Source organism: Heterodontus francisci, chromosome 4 (assembly GCF_036365525.1).
Source record: "Heterodontus francisci isolate sHetFra1 chromosome 4, sHetFra1.hap1, whole genome shotgun sequence".
NCBI lineage: Eukaryota > Metazoa > Chordata > Chondrichthyes > Heterodontiformes > Heterodontidae > Heterodontus > Heterodontus francisci.
This window is the reverse complement of record NC_090374.1, coordinates 138,244,304-138,261,489: the sequence shown is the minus strand read 5'-3', so window position 1 is coordinate 138,261,489 and position 17,186 is coordinate 138,244,304. Positions and strand designations below refer to the sequence as shown.

General features: G+C 46.2%; 1 protein-coding gene across 2 annotated transcripts in view; it reads left to right on the top strand.

The window, feature by feature from the left end:
* LOC137369267 (zinc finger protein GLIS3-like) overlaps positions 1–17,186 on the top strand; it is a 927,786-nt gene that overhangs the window by 754,802 nt on the left and 155,798 nt on the right. For both annotated transcript variants that reach the window (XM_068030232.1, XM_068030233.1), the window contains exon 7: positions 10,743–10,884. In XM_068030232.1, the coding sequence (XP_067886333.1) occupies positions 10,743–10,884 (142 nt within the window). The remainder of the gene's footprint in view (positions 1–10,742; positions 10,885–17,186) is intronic.

Below are 17,186 nucleotides of genomic sequence, written 5' to 3'. Positions count from 1 at the left end.
CATATGCAGATGCAGGAACAGCGCGCTGACATGCAATGAATGCAGGCAACGCTCTGTAGTTTCGACTGGTCAGTGGCACTGATGGCACAAACATGGAGCGGATGCCAGTAATGCCCCAGCTGGTGATCCCTTCCAGCGATCCTGAGTGCCATGAAAGGGCTGAGGCAGTCACTGATGAGGATGAGGGTACCACTATTATCATTGGCCTCCATGAGCTCCCTCTGACTGAGGGACCATCAATGCAGCAGGTCCCTGGAATGGAGGCTGCCTTGCATTGACGGTGGTACAGCAGCCTCTGGAGGTGCTCCCACTGGAATCTCCAAGATGAGGATGAACAGACACACACGAGCAGGCTGCCTCTATCTCATCTGAGGCCACAAAGAGAGCACTATGTAGTAATGGCCAAGAGCGAAGGCCACCAGCTTGTTCATTGCACTGCTTGGTTCACTTGGGTGACTTTCATTTATGCTTGTGTAAATTGTTATTTGTTAATTGCCTTGGAGATATAGAGCCATGGTCCCAGAGGTGTGAGCTTCCAGTCTTTAATGGCAAAACTGGAAAAGAGGAAAGAAGTGGTGAAGAAAAGCAGTAGTCTTTAAACGGGGAAACTGAGACCGCTGGAGGGATGTGGGCCATGCATTGTCGATAAGAATGGGGCTATTCAAAGTTGTGGATTTAATTAAAAGCAAAATACTGCGGATGCTGGAAATCTGAAATAGAAACAAGAAATGCTGGAAATACTCAGCAGGTCTGGCAGCTTCTGTGGAGAGAGAAGCAGAGTTAACGTTTCATGTCAGTGACCCTTTTTCAGAACTGGCAAATATTAGAAATGTAAAAGGTTATAAGCAAGTAAAGTGGGGGTGGGGCAAGAGATAACAAAGGAGAAGGTTTTGAGAGGACAAGGTCACAGAATAGACCAAAGGTCATGGAGCAAAGATATGTTAATGGTATGTCGAAAGACAAAGCATTACTACAAAAAGGGTGTTAACGGACTGAAAATTGCCTCCATATCCAGAGGATCATCCTCTGCCATTTCTGCCACCTCCAGTGTGATGCCACTACCAAACGCATCTTCCCCTCCCTTCCCCTATCAAAAATTCCGAAGGGATCGTTCCCTCCGTGACACCCTGGTCCACTCCTCCATTACCCCCACCACCTCATCCCCTTCCCACGGCACCTTCCCCTGCAATCACAGGAGATGTAATACCTGCCCATTTACCTCCTCTCTCCTCATTATCCCCAAACTCTCCTTTCAGGTGAAGCAGCGATTTACTTGTACTTCTTTCAATGTAGTATACTGTATTCGCTGCTCGCAATGTGGTCTCCTCTACGTTGGGGAGACTAAACGCAGACTGGGTGACCGCTTTGCAGAACACCTCCGCTCAGTCCGCAAGCAGGACCCCTAGCTTCCGGTTGCTTGCCATTTCAACACTGCCCCCTGCTCTCATGCTGACATCTCTATCTTGGGATTGCTGCAGTGTTCCAGTGAACATCAACGCAAGCTCAAGGAACAGCATCTCATTTACCGATTAGGCACACTACAGCCTGCCGGACTGAACATTGAGTTCAATAATTTCAGAGCCTGACGGGCCCCCCATTTTGCTTTTATTTTTACTTATTGTTTTCTTTTTCCTTTTTCTTTATTTTTTTTGTGTCTATTTTATTTTATTTCGTCTTAGTTTGTTCAGTTTGCTTACCCACTGTTTTTTTTATGTTTGTACTTGCGGCTGTTCAATTTTCAGTCCATTAACACCCTTTCTGTACTAATGCTTTGTCTTTCAACACACTATTAACGTATCTTTGCTCCATGACCTTCTGGTCTATTCTGTGACCTCGTCCTATCTACGCCTTCTCCTTTGTTATCTCTTGCCCCACCCCTACTTTACTTGCTTATAACCTTTTACATGTCGAATAGTTGCCAGTTCTGAAGAAGGGTCACTGACATGAAACGTTAACTCTGCTTCTCTCTCCACAGATGCTCCCAGACCTGCTGAGTATTTCCAGCATTTCTTGCTTTTATTTGTGGATTGAATGGATGTGTCCTCACAGACAGAGCAAAGTGAGTGCCAGAGCATGCAGTCCTGCTGGATGAGTAGCACTCAGCTGAAATGGGCCTGGATCAGATGTGCCCTAGCGTTCATGCCATCCTGATCACTGCTTTGACTCCTGTGACGGCCCCTGCCACCTCCCTACACAGAATGGGCACCGTTCTGCTCTGCATCTTCCTCGTCCTCCTCCTACTCTGGTGAACTGTTTCGATCCAGCGCATCACCCTCTTCAAGGTCCACACCTCTCTAGAAGCTGTGTTATGGACAGCGCAGCGGACCACCATAATGCACAAGGGCCTTGCAGGAATGTACTGCAGGACACCACCATACCAGTCCAGGCACCACGACTACATCTTCAGAAGCCCAATGGCCTGCTCAATTGTGGTCCTTGTAAGCTTCAGCTGTAGCGCCTCTTTGCCTGCATCTCAGACTCACGTAAAGGTGTGAGTTGCCATCTCTTCAAGGGATAGCTCTTGTCCCCTAGAAGCCATCGATGGAGTTTTGGTGGCGACATGAAGAGCAGCACCACCTGGGACTGCTAGAGAATGAACACGTCATGGCAGCTGCCAGGATAGTGAGCACACACGCATAAAGCACTTGTTATGGTCGAAGATCGACTGAATGTTTAGGGAGTGGAAGCCGTTCCTGTTGATGAATCTCACTAGCCAGTCACTCAGTGCCTTGATGGCCACATGAGTGCAACCGATGATAGCCTGCACCTGGGGGATCCAGCAATGGAGGCAAATCCCTTTGTGCCTGCGAGGCCCCATCTGTTTGAAATTGAATGTACTGTCTAGCTCTCGCAAACAGGGCATCAGTGACCTGCAAGATACATTGGTGAGTTGCCGCTTGAGAGACTCCACCGAGGCCCACTGCTGATCCTGAGAATGAGCGGTATCCTCAGATACCGAAGCAGTCCATGTCCAGATGCAGCAAGACCTAGACAACATCCAGGCTTGGGCTATGCGTGGCAAGTAACATTCACACCACAGAAGTGCCAGGCAATGACCATCTCAAACAAGAGAGAATCTAACCATCTGCCCTTAATGTTCAATCCCCCACTATCAACATTCTGGGGGTTACCATTGACCAGAAACTGAACTGGAGTAGCCATATAAATACCATGGCTACAAGAGCAGGTTTAGAGGATGGGAATTCTCTGGCGAGTAACTCACCTCCTGACTCCCCAATGCCTGTCCACCATCTACAAGGCACAAGTCAGGAGTATGATGGAATACTCTCAACCTGCCTGGATGGGTGCAGCTCCAACAAAACTCAAGAAGCTCGACACCATCCAGGACAAAGCAACCCAGCTACAACCCTCAACATTCACTCCCTCTACCACTGACGCACAGTGGCAGCAGTGTGTACCATCTACAAGATGCACTGCAGCAACTCACCAAGGCTCCTTTGACAGCACCTTCCAAACCTACAACCTATACCACCTAGAAGGACAAGGGCAGCAGATGCAAGAGAACACCACCACCTGCAAGTTCCCTTTCGTGTCACACACCATCCTGACTTGAAACTCTATCGCTGTTCCTTCACTGTCGCTGGGTCAAAATCCTGGAACTCCCTTCCTAACAGCACTGTTGGTGTACCTACACCTCAATGACTGCAATGGCTCAAGAAGGCAGCTCACCACCACCTTCTCGAGGGCAATTAGAGATGGGCAATGCGCCCACATCCCATGAGCGAATAATAAAAAAGTTCCAGGCCTCGTGACTTTAACAGCTACTGGCAGAGCATGATGAGCAATATTGTGAGGTCTGAGGTCTTCAACGAGGGCACAAATCTCCGATACCATGTGCCTAGATAGGCACAGTCTCCTGCGGTTCTGATTCTCTGACATGTCCATCTATGTTCTTCTATGGCGCTACATTTGATGCTGAGGGTATGGCCTTTGTATCCTTCCTGACCCTCAATCCTTTCCTCTGCCCTCCTCAGGCCCCTCTCTGCATCTGTCCCTGAGGATGTTGATCCTCATCGCTACTCATCCCTATCTCCAAGTACCTAAATCCCACATCCAGCTGTTTCCTTGCTTGTGATCAACTGCACTCACAATGCGTATTGTATCCCCCTCTTATGGCCCCATGATCCCTGGAGGATCACCACCTCCTCAACTGACTGAGCGCACTGACCATTTGCTCCATTAACTCTGCTCACCCAATGACCAATGGATGTGCGTCCCCTCAGTCCTGCATCCTCTTATGAGCCCATGTCATTGAATGGCGTGGCCATCACTGGCTCCCCACTGCGTTGCCACCTCCTTCTACTTGGACTGTTCCAGATCCCACATGGATCACATGCCTTCCCATAAAAATTGCAGATTAGCCTTTAACGAGCTGACAACAAGCTCGTTAACAGTTTTATTTGGGCATTGCTCTGAATCCGGTGGGTTCCTGGGTCCTACCTTCCCTTGTTCTCAACAAAATTACTAACCATTGGAACGGCGCTGGAAAACCAGCCTGATGGCCAAGATCAGTAAATTACTTGTCCACTCACCTCAGTTCCCACCCGCATCTGGCCACCAAAATCCTGACCAATGTATCAATTATCTGTATTTCAGTAAGGACGTCCTTACTGAAATCTGACATCTGCTGCAGCCACAACTGCAATGTCAGAGCAGGACAAGGACTGCATTGCCAGTGGCTATGAAGGTGACCGTGGCAATGAACCTTTATGTATTTGGTTCCTTCCAGGCTAAAGCTGCAGATAGTTGCAGCATCTCAGTTTGCCATCCACTATTGCCTAAGGGAGGTGACTGAGGCTCTCTACTCAATGACAGCTGAATACATTTCATTCTGTCTTGTCAGGCAGAGTGAGCACACAACTTTGCTAGGATTAAAGGCTTTCCCCTGTTGCAGAGTGTCATTGACTACACACATATCATTTTGCAGGAACCGCATGTCAACTCTGCCCTAGACCAGAACTTAAGTGATTCCACTCCTTCAATTTCCAACTGCTGTGTGACAATAGGCAGTGAATCATGGAGGTCATTGTTTCCAGCATCCTGGCAGCAGTCATGCGGCCTTCATTCTGCAGCAGTCTGCTGTGCCAGCTGCATTTGGCTAATGGTCGACAAGAGCTATCTGCTGACGACATCGCTTGATAACTCTGGTGCGCAACCCATGCACACTTGCGCAGCAAGCATTCAATGAAGGTCATTCTGTCACATAAGATGTGATAGAGCAGTCCATTGACATGCTGAAACAATATTTGCGCTGCCTGGACCACTCTGGAGGAGCCCTGCAGTATTCAGCAGAGTGAGTGTCAAAATTGGTAATGGTCTGCTGCTTACTGCACAACCTCGCCATCCCTGCCACCACTTAAACTGCAAGCAACAGAGAAGCAGGAGCATGAAGAGGAGGAAGAAGAGAGGAGGCAACGGAAACAGACTCAGGCTGTCTGTGATAGCTCATACAACTATAGTACCTAAATTCTACAACCCTAATTTCCCATTCACCAACTGTCCACGCCTTACCTTTCCTCTGTTACTGACAATCACAGCGTTTTCTTGGCCACAATGCAAAAACAAAAGCCACCACAAAATAACATTCCAAACCAAATCTATAAAAGAAATCATGCTGTATTGTACACTAAAGTCAATTATTGCCCTTGTGCATTCCCTTATGCCAGTCTTTCATTTGCCTTTCCCTGTTCTCCTGCTCTGCAGCAGTCGTGCCCCAGTGACTGCAGTATAGCTGGCAGAGGCTGCTGACTTTCAGGAGGAGACTGCAGACAGCCTTGGAACACGACCACGAGTCGTTCTGGCCCAAGAAGGTCCAGCTGCACACTGCACCATTCAGCATGGGCAGCAGCGGTCTGGGCCTGCTGGTTGACTGGCAACAGTAAGGGCACTGGTAGAGTGGCAAAGGTGGGAGAGAGCGCAGCAAGATCATGTTCCATGGAGCCACTGCCACTTCCCTGGAGTGGCGCCTCAGCAATCCTAGTAATATGTGGAATGTGAGAGGTGATATAGGTATGAGGAGATTGTCATCTTCGATGCTTTCAGCCCCACCTCTGGCCACGGTTTCAGCCTCAGCTTTGGCCGTCGCAAGAATGGCCAGCATCGTCTCCTCCATGGGGATTAGGACATGCTGGTGTACCTTTCCCCCTCCAGTTAGCTGCTGCTGCCTCCAATTGTGCACCAACTTCTCCTGCAAGGGAGAGGGAAGTATTGTGCAATCTGGGTGATGTAGCTATCATTGTTGAATAGCTGGCAGTGTGTCCAAGCTGCGAGACATGAAGCTATGAATATGAGGTTTGAGCCCTGATTGATGGAGATTGTTCGTAGATGAGTGAAGGGGCAAGTATGAATTGAGCATCATATGAGGCTCATCGTGCAATTGGTAGGATATGGCATTTGAAGATTCCTTCACTGACCTTGAGCACTCATGTGAGGTCAGTTAACTTCTTGCGGCACTGCATCTAGGTCCTCAGGGCTACTCTGTTGCCGTTCACTGTGACAGCTATCTGCTCCCACTGCTTTTGTAGTTTCTGTCTGGAGGGCCTCCTGGTCCCCTGTGGATACAGCACCTCTCTCCTGCTGTCCACCCGCTGCACCAAGGCCTCCAGTGCTGAATCAGAGAACCTTGGAGTGCTGTCTGTCCTGTTGTGCCATTTTTCAGTGTTCTTCCTGCTTGGACGCTCTTCCCCAATCACTTCCAGCATCTGCTGCAGCCAGGATAGACCACCCCATTGAGGGATGCAGGCTGGCTTTAAGTAGCACAGGCGAGCTTGAACTCATGGGTGGGAATTTTATGGGCCCTGCAGGAGCAGCTTTGGTAGCGGGCGGGGTGATTTAATTAGGCATGATTTATTTTTATGGATTGCCGACGGTGGTATTAAGTCAGTGTGTGTTTGTGGCGGTCTGGGGTTCTCCTTGCACAGTGGCGGATTGCAGGTTTGCATTCATTTCCATACCATCAATACTCATTACCCTACACTAATTTCAGATCAAGTTCAACCTGCCAGATTAAGTTAGCAACGAGCGGAATTCCTGTGCCACCCAGCTCACATTTGTGTCTGTGGTCAGTGGTTTCATGTCTTGCACTCATCGGCACAAGGAAGGCCAACATTGGAATGGATGTTTGCTTCCAGGCTCAGCACCAGCAAGGGCCATTCTTCTCAGGCGATGGCGGGGAGGCATGCGGGGGTGGTGGGGGGTGCTTGGAGGCGCAGGGAAGGGTACCCGGGCAGGACAGGGTGGGATCTCGGGTGGGTGAAGGAGCAGACAAGGGAGGAGGGCAGCGTTCAATGTGTGTAGTCGTTGTCATTGAAGCTGAAGCTAGCTGTGGACGGTTGTGAGGATGGTGGGTTGATATGTGCATGACAGTAAACAGATGGTCATGAGGGACCTAAAGGGAGAGATGAGTGTTGTCTACGTCGGGGTCTTGTGGGGTGAAATCAGGGCTGGCGGATGGAACAGTCACAAGCAAAAAAAAATTATGAGGGGAAGGTGGTCCTTGGGTGCAAACTGAAAATGAAGGTAAATCAAGTCCAAATTATAGTAATCTTATTCTGTGGCCACAATCAACATATGCTTCTGAAGGCTGCTGATTCTTGTGGCTTGCAGCACAGAACGATTTATTGACGTGTGGCTCATGGTGCTTCACAGAGTGACAGTGGGTTCCACAAATGAAAGTCTGTCCTCACTGCATGATTGCACGTGTCTCCCACGCCTGTTGCTGCACCAATAATTTGCTTGCGAAACAGGAAAAAGGACCGAATCGGAAGTTCCGCCAACTTCCGTTTCCGCCATCAGAAGCACACAGGACTCTTAAAATCCCAGCTGTGCTAGCCTCTCACAATTTGGTGCCTCCTGCTCAGGTGTGCAACCACTCAGCAGCATGCATAACGCTGGCTGCATGCTACAATCATGGTCATGAGCAGGCAACACCAAGTTTGCTGTTGGTTGCATGGGAAACAATTGGAGCGGGTTAATTGCGCATCACAATCCCAGTGCCCATTTCGAGTTTTATCAAATTTCATGGTAAAATACTTTAGAAAGACAAAAATAATAACTATCAGTTTATGAGGAAATATTCATTTAAGTTTATAGAGTCAATTACAAAACAATTCAGTAAGGGAATATTACAGTCTTAACGAGAGTCAGCTTGTAATCAGATGGAACTGCACAGTATCTATTAAGAGAGCCAAATAAAGACATTTAAAATTCCTCATAAAAAGATCACTACATAATCCTAATTTATCTGAATTTCTTCAGCACAAAACTGTCAGTTGACACTAAATTCATTACTACTGTGCTGGTCTGATTCAATATCTAACACTAACATATAAGTGTTAGCTTGCCCATCCATGTGTAAACTTGGATATGTTTGACTGTGTTCCTATTCTGTGTTCAAGAAGCATTGCTGTTTTTAGGAGGAGAAAGGACTTCACCTCATTTTGATCATGATGGTGTGGAAACCAAATGATGCAATGACAATTTCATGACATGTTTTGATAGTAATTGCATCACCACATTGAAATGTTTAGTAAAAAGATGCACAAAAATTTGCTGAACTACCGTTGCATTATTGGTAACATTTCACCAGTGATCTATAATGGGAGATGCTCACATCTTTGGAAAAAAAGAGCTCTATACATGTACAGTGAAATATTTGCATGGAGTGCTTGTAGTGTAGTGTACTGTCCCTTCTGCTGTGCAGTCGTTTTGCATCATTTTTCTAGGTCTGGTCATGGTTTTGTGGAGCGGAGGAAAGTAGAGCTCCATGTTCAGGCAATTAATTGCAGACACAGGCTGCCACTTGCTTGCTTTTGACTGGCCTCAGTTTCTTTCAGCTGCAAAGGGAAGATGTGATACTTGCTCAAAATAATTTCACATTCAAAGATGTTTACGAAATTTTATGAGTGCACAGAAGAGGGGGCAGTACATGGCTACCCCTCGCCGGGGGTAATCGGCCATGCCCCGGCGAGGCAAGGGTGGTCGTTTGGGTGGAAGGGGGGCCTCTTGGATCCTGGGGGTGGTTGGGGAAGTGGGGGTGGCCCTTAATCGGGCACCCTGAGCCCGATTGTCAGGGCCCCCCACCCCGGGGCGCGGAGAGGCTGACAGCTTTCACTGGGCGGCCTTTCCCGGCTCCAGGACGCCCACTTGCCATGGGTAAAATCCCCATGGAGGTGGGCGAAAGCCCTTAAGTGGCCGTTAATTGGCAACTTAAGGACCTTGATTGACCTGGGGCGGGCAGCCTGTTTTTCATCTCCCCCCACCGCCCCCGCCCCCCCACCAACCTACGTAAAGTGGGGCGGAGACGGGACTGGGTTGGGAAGGCCTCCCAGACCTCCCGCTCCATTTTACGTCACCCCTCCCGCCACCATCTGGCTCGCTGGGGTGGCGTAAAATTCCAGCCCATGTCATAAAGATGCGGATGTGCAGAGTAACTGCCATATAACATCATTTGTTGTATAAATAGTACGTATGATGTTGAACAGTGGAATAATTAATCGGCTGATTTCACTCATGGCATAAACCTCGTAGCTTATTCGATATCTAAACTGTGTGTTTCCCTGTTCCTTTTTGTATCCTCAAGTTAGACAGTATTTCTGATATAAACAATTAAATTATAGCACTCGCAGCATAAAACCTCTGTAGAATGCTATTTTTCAAAAAAAATGTTCACATCACTCCTCCCTCTTTTGCCCCAAATTACCTGTAGATCCTCATTACCGCTTCCTCATCCTTTCTTATTTTTCCAATCAGAAGTGAGAAGTTTAACTTCATGTGCATGGCCTTAGGCTCAGTACAGCAGTCTCTGTTGTGCCAGTATGACATTTCCATTTCTCACACAAATTATTACAAGTTAATTAGATTGCTAATTTTGAACTAGTTAGTGCCAGGGTTTTAAATTGTGGATCTGGGTTGAGACAACCCAAGCTCATTTAAGCTTCCATTTCAACAATCTGGAATAGATTTCAGAAAAGCTCTTTCAGTGAAAGAACAGTTTATGTAAACATTAACCATTTACAGAGCTTAAAATGAAAATTTTTGCTGCTTTTGTACATTTGAAACTATTTTTGGGAATGTTACCAAAAGCTAGAAAAGTGCTAAATGACACAAAAGTGATCAGATATAACCTGAAAAGGGGCAACTTGCATACAGAACACAGCCCAAACAGCAAAACAATAGTGGCAAAAAAGATAGTTTTTTTAGTATGGCCTCCCAGTGGCCCAATAAAACATTTACTGCTGAGAGGGGGAGATGCATATGTTGCATCTGAGCTGATTCCAGCACTAAGAGCCTATTACCGTCTGCTCAACCATGTATTTGCATGCAGAGAGATGAATCTTCCCATTTCACATATACTTTATGCTGAAGTGTCAGTTTGTCACAAAATGAGGACAAAATTATACATCAAATTGAAATGAGTATTTTTCACTTTGTAACATTCTAAAGTATGTATTCTTGAATACGTAACCATGGTGCAAATCCTTCTTAAATTCCTACGTAGAACAGTGAGTAATCAAATTAAAAACATCCTGAATGGTTTGTAATGTGAAAAGACTTGACAAGGTCTATTTGTTTACAATCCATTTCAAGAATATATATGTTTCAATGGGCACTGCCCCACTGAATAATGCTTTTTTAAAAAAACTCAATAACAGATTTTGATGCCTCTTGTCGAAGGTCATTGTTTTCTTTTTCACTCAAGCTGTTTTTAATTCTGTTTGCAGTTACGATCCAGCAACGGGCCAGACCAGGAAATGCTCAATGACTGCCTCACTATTCAACCATTGCAGCCTGCTACATCACCACAAGATGCTGTGGACAGCAGTATAGGCCGATCACCAGGGCCCCCTCATGACATGTATTCAGGTAAGCTTTTTTAAAAGCCTCCAAAGTAATTTGCATAAAGTAAATTTCAGTTTTAGTATTGCTACTTATTTTGCATTGTTACTTATTACTGACCTACAAGGTCAGTAAAGTAAACCCATCAAAGCATTAGATGCAGACAAGATTCAGGGTATGATAATCACCAGCTATTAACCTAGTTTTTTTTTAAATTCATAACTTATCCGTGCAAGTTCCTTACATCAGTGCCAACTGCGCTATAGTGTTTTCCTAACACATTGGGTCTTCAGTCCACACATATTGACACTAAGGATGACCACACAGCTGTGTTTGATATCACGCACTGCAGAAAGTTACATGGCCAAAGATTCTCGGTTTAGCTTGGTTTGTTAGTGAGGACCTCACTGCAGTACTTGCATACCCCTCCTGGCTTTGAATTGGTCTGCATTACATTCACAATGGACGATTCGGACAGCAACTAAAATGCAAGGTAAAGAAAAGAAAGTCCAGTTGTCACTTTTTCTTCACAGTACTTGCTCATTTTGCAAAGAAAAATACAATCAAGAGCTTTGTTCTGTGTTTCCACCTCTGGGAAGGACCCCATGCATTGCAGTCTTGCCCTCAACTGACAACAAACGTAAACACCTGCATAAAACAGAAACTATTTGACAACTTTATATTTGAATAACAGTTAACAAGAATAATTAAGAACCAGCCTTGTGTAATCCATTAATTTCTGTCTTGTGTGCTTGATTACCTATCCTAGTTCTTCTATGAGGTGTATGACCCAGTGAACACAGCTTGAGAGGTTAAAGGCTGCTGAGCTTCCATTGAGGGCATTTCAGGTGGAGGGTGACCTCGAGCAGCCCTGTGTCAGAATGCAAGATCTTGGAGTGGGCCAATGCTGTCTGGCCCAGCTGGCTGTGCGGCTCTGACAAGGGCAGTGGTGGAAGCATCTGTCAGTTATTACATCTCTGGGCAGCACATTGGCATCATCTAAACTATTAGACAATGTGCAACTGGAGGAAGGCACAGTGCAAACAAAGGTTGAGTGCACAGTCACTGACCAAAGCCCTGATTTAAACTTGCGATGGGAATTGGATAGATGGGGGCCAAGATGGGTGGCAAATAATCCTGATCTCAACAGCGTGAGGCCCAGGAGGTTTTAATTCCAAGGCCGCGTCTGCATGACCAAGTCAGTTTCCGACACGATACTGGCAGGACAGGGCAGTTGGCCAGCAGGCCAGAGTGGAATGTTGAGCGGTAGAAGGAATGGTACCTGGCATCCAGGTAAAATGATCAGGGTGGAGGGAGGGTTAGGGAACAAGATCTTGAGGTGGAGTTTGAGGGGCCTAAATTTTCCTTCTGAGGACAGACGGATGCTCCTGCTTCTCTCCAGGTCTCACAAGGAAAGTTAAACAAAAAAGTAAGAAAACTTAAATAAAAGCAAAATACTGCGGATGCTGGAAATCTGAAATAAAAACAAGAAATGCTGGGACCACTCAGCAGGTCTGGCAGCATCTGTGAAAAGAGAAGCAGAGTTAACGTTTCGGGTCAGTGACCCTTCTTCGGAACTGACAAATATTAGAAAAGTCACAGGTTATAAGCAAGTGAGGTGGGGGTGGGGCAAGAGATAACAAAGGAGAAGGTGTAGATTGGACAAGGCCACATAGCTGACCAAAAGGTCATGGAGCAAAGGCAAACAATATGTTAATGGTGTGTTGAAAGACAAAGCATTAGTACAGATTAGGTGTTAACGGACTGAATATTGAACAGCAGCAAGTGCAAACCTGAAACAAAAAAAAAAGTGGGTAAGCAAACTGAACAAACTAAGATGAAATGAAATAAATGCAAAAAAAATGATTGTAAAAAATGTAAAAAAGAATGTAAAAAAGAAAAAAAGAAAAAATAACCAAAAATGAAAGTAAAATGGGGGCTGTCATGCTCTGAAATTATTGAACTCAATGTTCAGTCCGGCAGGCTGTAGTGTGCCTAATCGGTAGATGAGATGCTGTTCCTCGAGCTTGCGTTGATGTTCACTGGAACACTGCAGCAATCCCAGGACAGAGATGTGAGCATGAGACCAGGGGGGAGTGTTGAAATGGCAAGCAACCGGAAGCTCAGGGTCCTGCTTGCGGACTGAGCGGAGATGTTCCGCAAAGCGGTCACCCAGTCTGCGCTTGGTTTCCCCAATGTAGAGGAGGCCACACTGTGAGCAGCGAATACAGTATACTACATTGAAAGAAGTACAAGTAAATCGCTGCTTCACCTGAAAGGAGTGTTTGGGGCCTGGGATAGTGAGGAGAGAGGAGGTAAATGGGCAGGTATTACACCTCCTGCGATTGCAAGGGAAGGTGCCCTGGGACAGGGACGAGGTGGTGGGGGTAATGGAGGAGTGGACCAGGGTGTCGCGGAGGGAACGATCCCTTCGGAATGCTGACAGGGGAAGAGAGGGGAAGATGCGACTGGTAGTGGCATCACACTGGAGGTGGCAGAAATGGCGGAGGATGATCCTTTGGATATGGAGGCTGATGGGGTGGAAAGTGAGGACAAGGGAAACCCTGTCACGGTTTTGGGAGGGAGGGGAAGGGGTGAGGGTAGAGGTGCGGGAAATGGGCCGGACACGGTTGAGGGCCCTTTCAACCACAGTGGGGGGAAATCCTCGGTTGAGGAAAAAGGTCATATCAGAAGCACCGTCATGGAAGTTTAGCATCATCAGAGCAGATGCGTCGGAGACGGAGAAACTGGGAGAATGGAATGGAGTCCTTACAGGAGGTAGGGTGTGAAGAAGTGTAGTCAAGGTAGCTGTGGGAGTCGGTGGGCTTATAATGGATATTAGTAGACAACCTATCCCCAGAGATGGAGACAGAGAAGTCGAGGAAGGGAAGGGAAGTGTCAGAGATGGACCATGTAAAGGTGAGAGAAGGGTGGAAATTGGAAGCAAAGTTGATAAAGTTTTCCATTTCTGGGCGGGAGCAGGAAATGGCGACCGATACAGTCATCAATGTATCTCTTGCCCCACCCCCACCTCACTTGCTTATAACCTGTGACTTTTCTAATATTTGTCAGTTCCGAAGAAGGGTCACTGACCCGAAACATTAACTCTGCTTCTCTTTTCACAGATGCTGCCAGACCTACTGAGTGGTTCCAGCATTTCTTGTTTTTATTTTATATAAGTAAGAAAACTTATCTGTTTGGGCTTCTTCTGGCCTGAATTCCTCTTCCCTCTAGATTGCTCTAGCAGGACATCCACAACAACTTCCCTGCTCAGGTCCACGGTTAAAATAGCAGTCGAGTATCGATGATAGACTCATGCCAGACTGGTACAAAAGGTGAAGTCACATGGGATCAGAGGTGAGCTGGCAAGATGGATACAGAACTGGCTCGGTCATAGAAGACAGAGGGTAGCAGTGGAAGGGTGCTTTTCTGAATGGAAGGAGTAACTCGTGGTGTTCCGCAGGGATCAGTGCTGGGACCTTTGCTCTTTGTAGTATATATAAATGATTTGGAGGAAAATGTAGCTGGTCTGATTAGTAAGTTTGCGGACGACACAAAGGTTGGTGGAGTTGCGGATAGTGATGAGGATTGTCAGAGGATACAGCAGGATATAGATCGGTTGGAGACTTGGGCGGAGAAATGGCAGATGGAGTTTAATCCGGACAAATGTGAGGTAATGCACTGGAAGGTCTAATGCAGGTGGGAAGTATACAGTAAATGGAAGAACCCTTAGGAGTATTGACAGGCAGAGAGATCTGGGCATACAGGTCCACAGGTCACTGAAAGTGGCAATGCAGGTGGATAAGGTAGTCAAGACGGCATACGGCATGCTTGCCTTCATCGGTCGGGGCATAGAGTATAAAAATAGGCAAGTCATGCTGCAGCTGTACAGAACTTTAGTTAGGCCACACTTAGAATATTGCGTGCAATTCTGGTCGCCACACTACCAGAAGGACATGGAGGCTTTGGAGAGGGTACAGAAGAGGTTTACCAGGATGTTGCCTGGTCTGGAGGGCATTAGCTATGAGGAGAGGTTGGATAAACTCAGATTGTTTTCACTGGAACGACGGAGGTGGAGGGGCGACATGATAGAGGTTTACAAAGTTATGAGTGGCATGGACAGAGTGGATAGTCAGAAGCTTTTTCCCAGGATGGAAGAGTCAGTTACTAGGGGACATAGGTTTAAGGTGCAAGGGGCAAAGTTTAGAGGGGATGTGCGAGGCAAGTTCTTTACACAGAGGGTGGTGAGTGCCTGGAACTTGCTGCCGGGGGAGGTGGTGGAAGCCGGTACAATAGCGACGTTTAAGAGGCATCTTGACAAATACATGAATAGGATGGGAATAGAGGGATACGATCCCTGGAAGTGCAGAAGGTTTTAGTTTAGGCAGGCATCAAGATCAGCGCAGGCTTGGAGGGCCGAATGGCCTGTTCCTGTGCTGTGCTGTTCTTTGTTCTTTGATATCATCAGCACATTTAAAGCCAGACACCGGTGGGTGTTCCTTTCAAAAAGTGGGTTAAAATCGCAGCCTGCAGGATGATTCGGTGTTGTTGGTGAGTCTTTCAGTGATTTTAACTGTCGACCCGCCCAATGTCCATTGGGTGGGCAGGGATAAAATGGCCACTTGTACGTGAATCATATCCTCTGGTTTGGCTTCAGGTGTCCAATGACACAACTCACTAAATGGCTTCCTGCTCACCTGCAATCTATGGGGAGAGGCCATAAAGATAGGACTGATGATCACATGGCAGTCAATCCATGTGTGGATCTTGTGCTGTTCCTGTAGAGTCTTATTTCATCTTGTACTATTGAAAGCATGGAATACTGTGATTGGAGTGCAGTAAGGTACCCGTGACTTGGCAAAAGCTGTTGGTGCAGTGGTGCATCCTTAGGTAGCATGAATTTCTTCATTGGGTAGTACATTGGAGAAACTGTTTACAGATCCCATCTGCATTAAGGATTCTCCCTATTCTGCTGAACTCTTGGAAAGATTTTCTACTGTCAATTTTCTTACAGTATTGGTAACAATGATTTAATGATTATCCAATCCATATTTTGCACCATGGTCTGATGCAGGAAACACAGGAAAATATATTAAACATTAACTGGAAGACAAAAAGAAAAGAGTTCATGCTGGAAACAGTACAAAAAAACATAATCCTAACACTTTGCTTCTAATGCACAATTCTAATGGGTAGATCTTCCAAATAAATATTGTAAGAGGATTGTGCCTCCTTATGGCAATCATTAGTATCATACATATGTGCTCGGCGAGGGGCCCGCTCAAAAGGGGTGCTATCCCAACAGAAATAAGTGCAGACTCTGTTTTCATTGGGCAGTGGGTCAGGTCAGTGACCACATTATTTCCCAAACCCCACTCGCCCACATTATGCCAGAACAAGTGATAACTGCCTGCAAGACTCCTATTATGCACCTAAGCATCCCACAAAGACAAGATGCTTGGACACTCCTCGTCAACAAGGACATTATTCACTCCATTCAAAATAAAGGCGAGAAAGTTCTTCACAATATTCTTTAAATCCAACAATGGAAAGGCATCAAATGCTGCTACCAATGTGACATTTTCCAATTTTTGCATGTGACATCCTAATGGCCTCTATAAACTCTAACTTGCTATTTTAACACAAAATTAACATCAGATCTCTGTGGCAAATGATTTGGAACTGGTTTGCAACAATCCAAATCTATTCAGCAAAGAGAGGAGACATTCTCACCATTAATCTGGACTGGAATTAATGCAGTCTCTGGAATTCTGTGCGGAGTTTGCAAGTTCTCCCTGTGTCTGCGTGGGTTTCCGCCGGGTGCTCCGGTTTCCTCCCACCTCCAAAGACTTGCAGGTTGGTAGGTAAATTGGCCGTTGTAAATTGCCCCTAGTGTAGGTAGGTGGTAGGAGAATGGTGGGGATGTGGTAGAGAATATGGGGTTAATGTAGGATTAGTATAAATGGGTGGTTGTTTGTTGGCACAGACTCGGTGGGCCGAAGGGCCTGTTTCAGTGCTGTATCTCTAAATAAAAAATAAATAAATAAAACAATTTACTAACCCACTACATCAGCTAGCCACCATGTGCTCATTTTTGGGTACCAATAAGCTGCATCGACAAGGATGAGGATTCACATTCATGATTTATCATATGGTGAATACCTAATTTTGAGAAAAGGAGTCATGTAAAGGAAGAGTCCAATTGTGCATCTCCATTAACTTTCAAAGTGAAATTGGCAGAGGCCTGGGAATGGATCAACTGTTCACTCACTTATTTTGAGGAATTGTGCATGGAAAGGATTTTTGAAAATGAATAAAATTAAAATAAA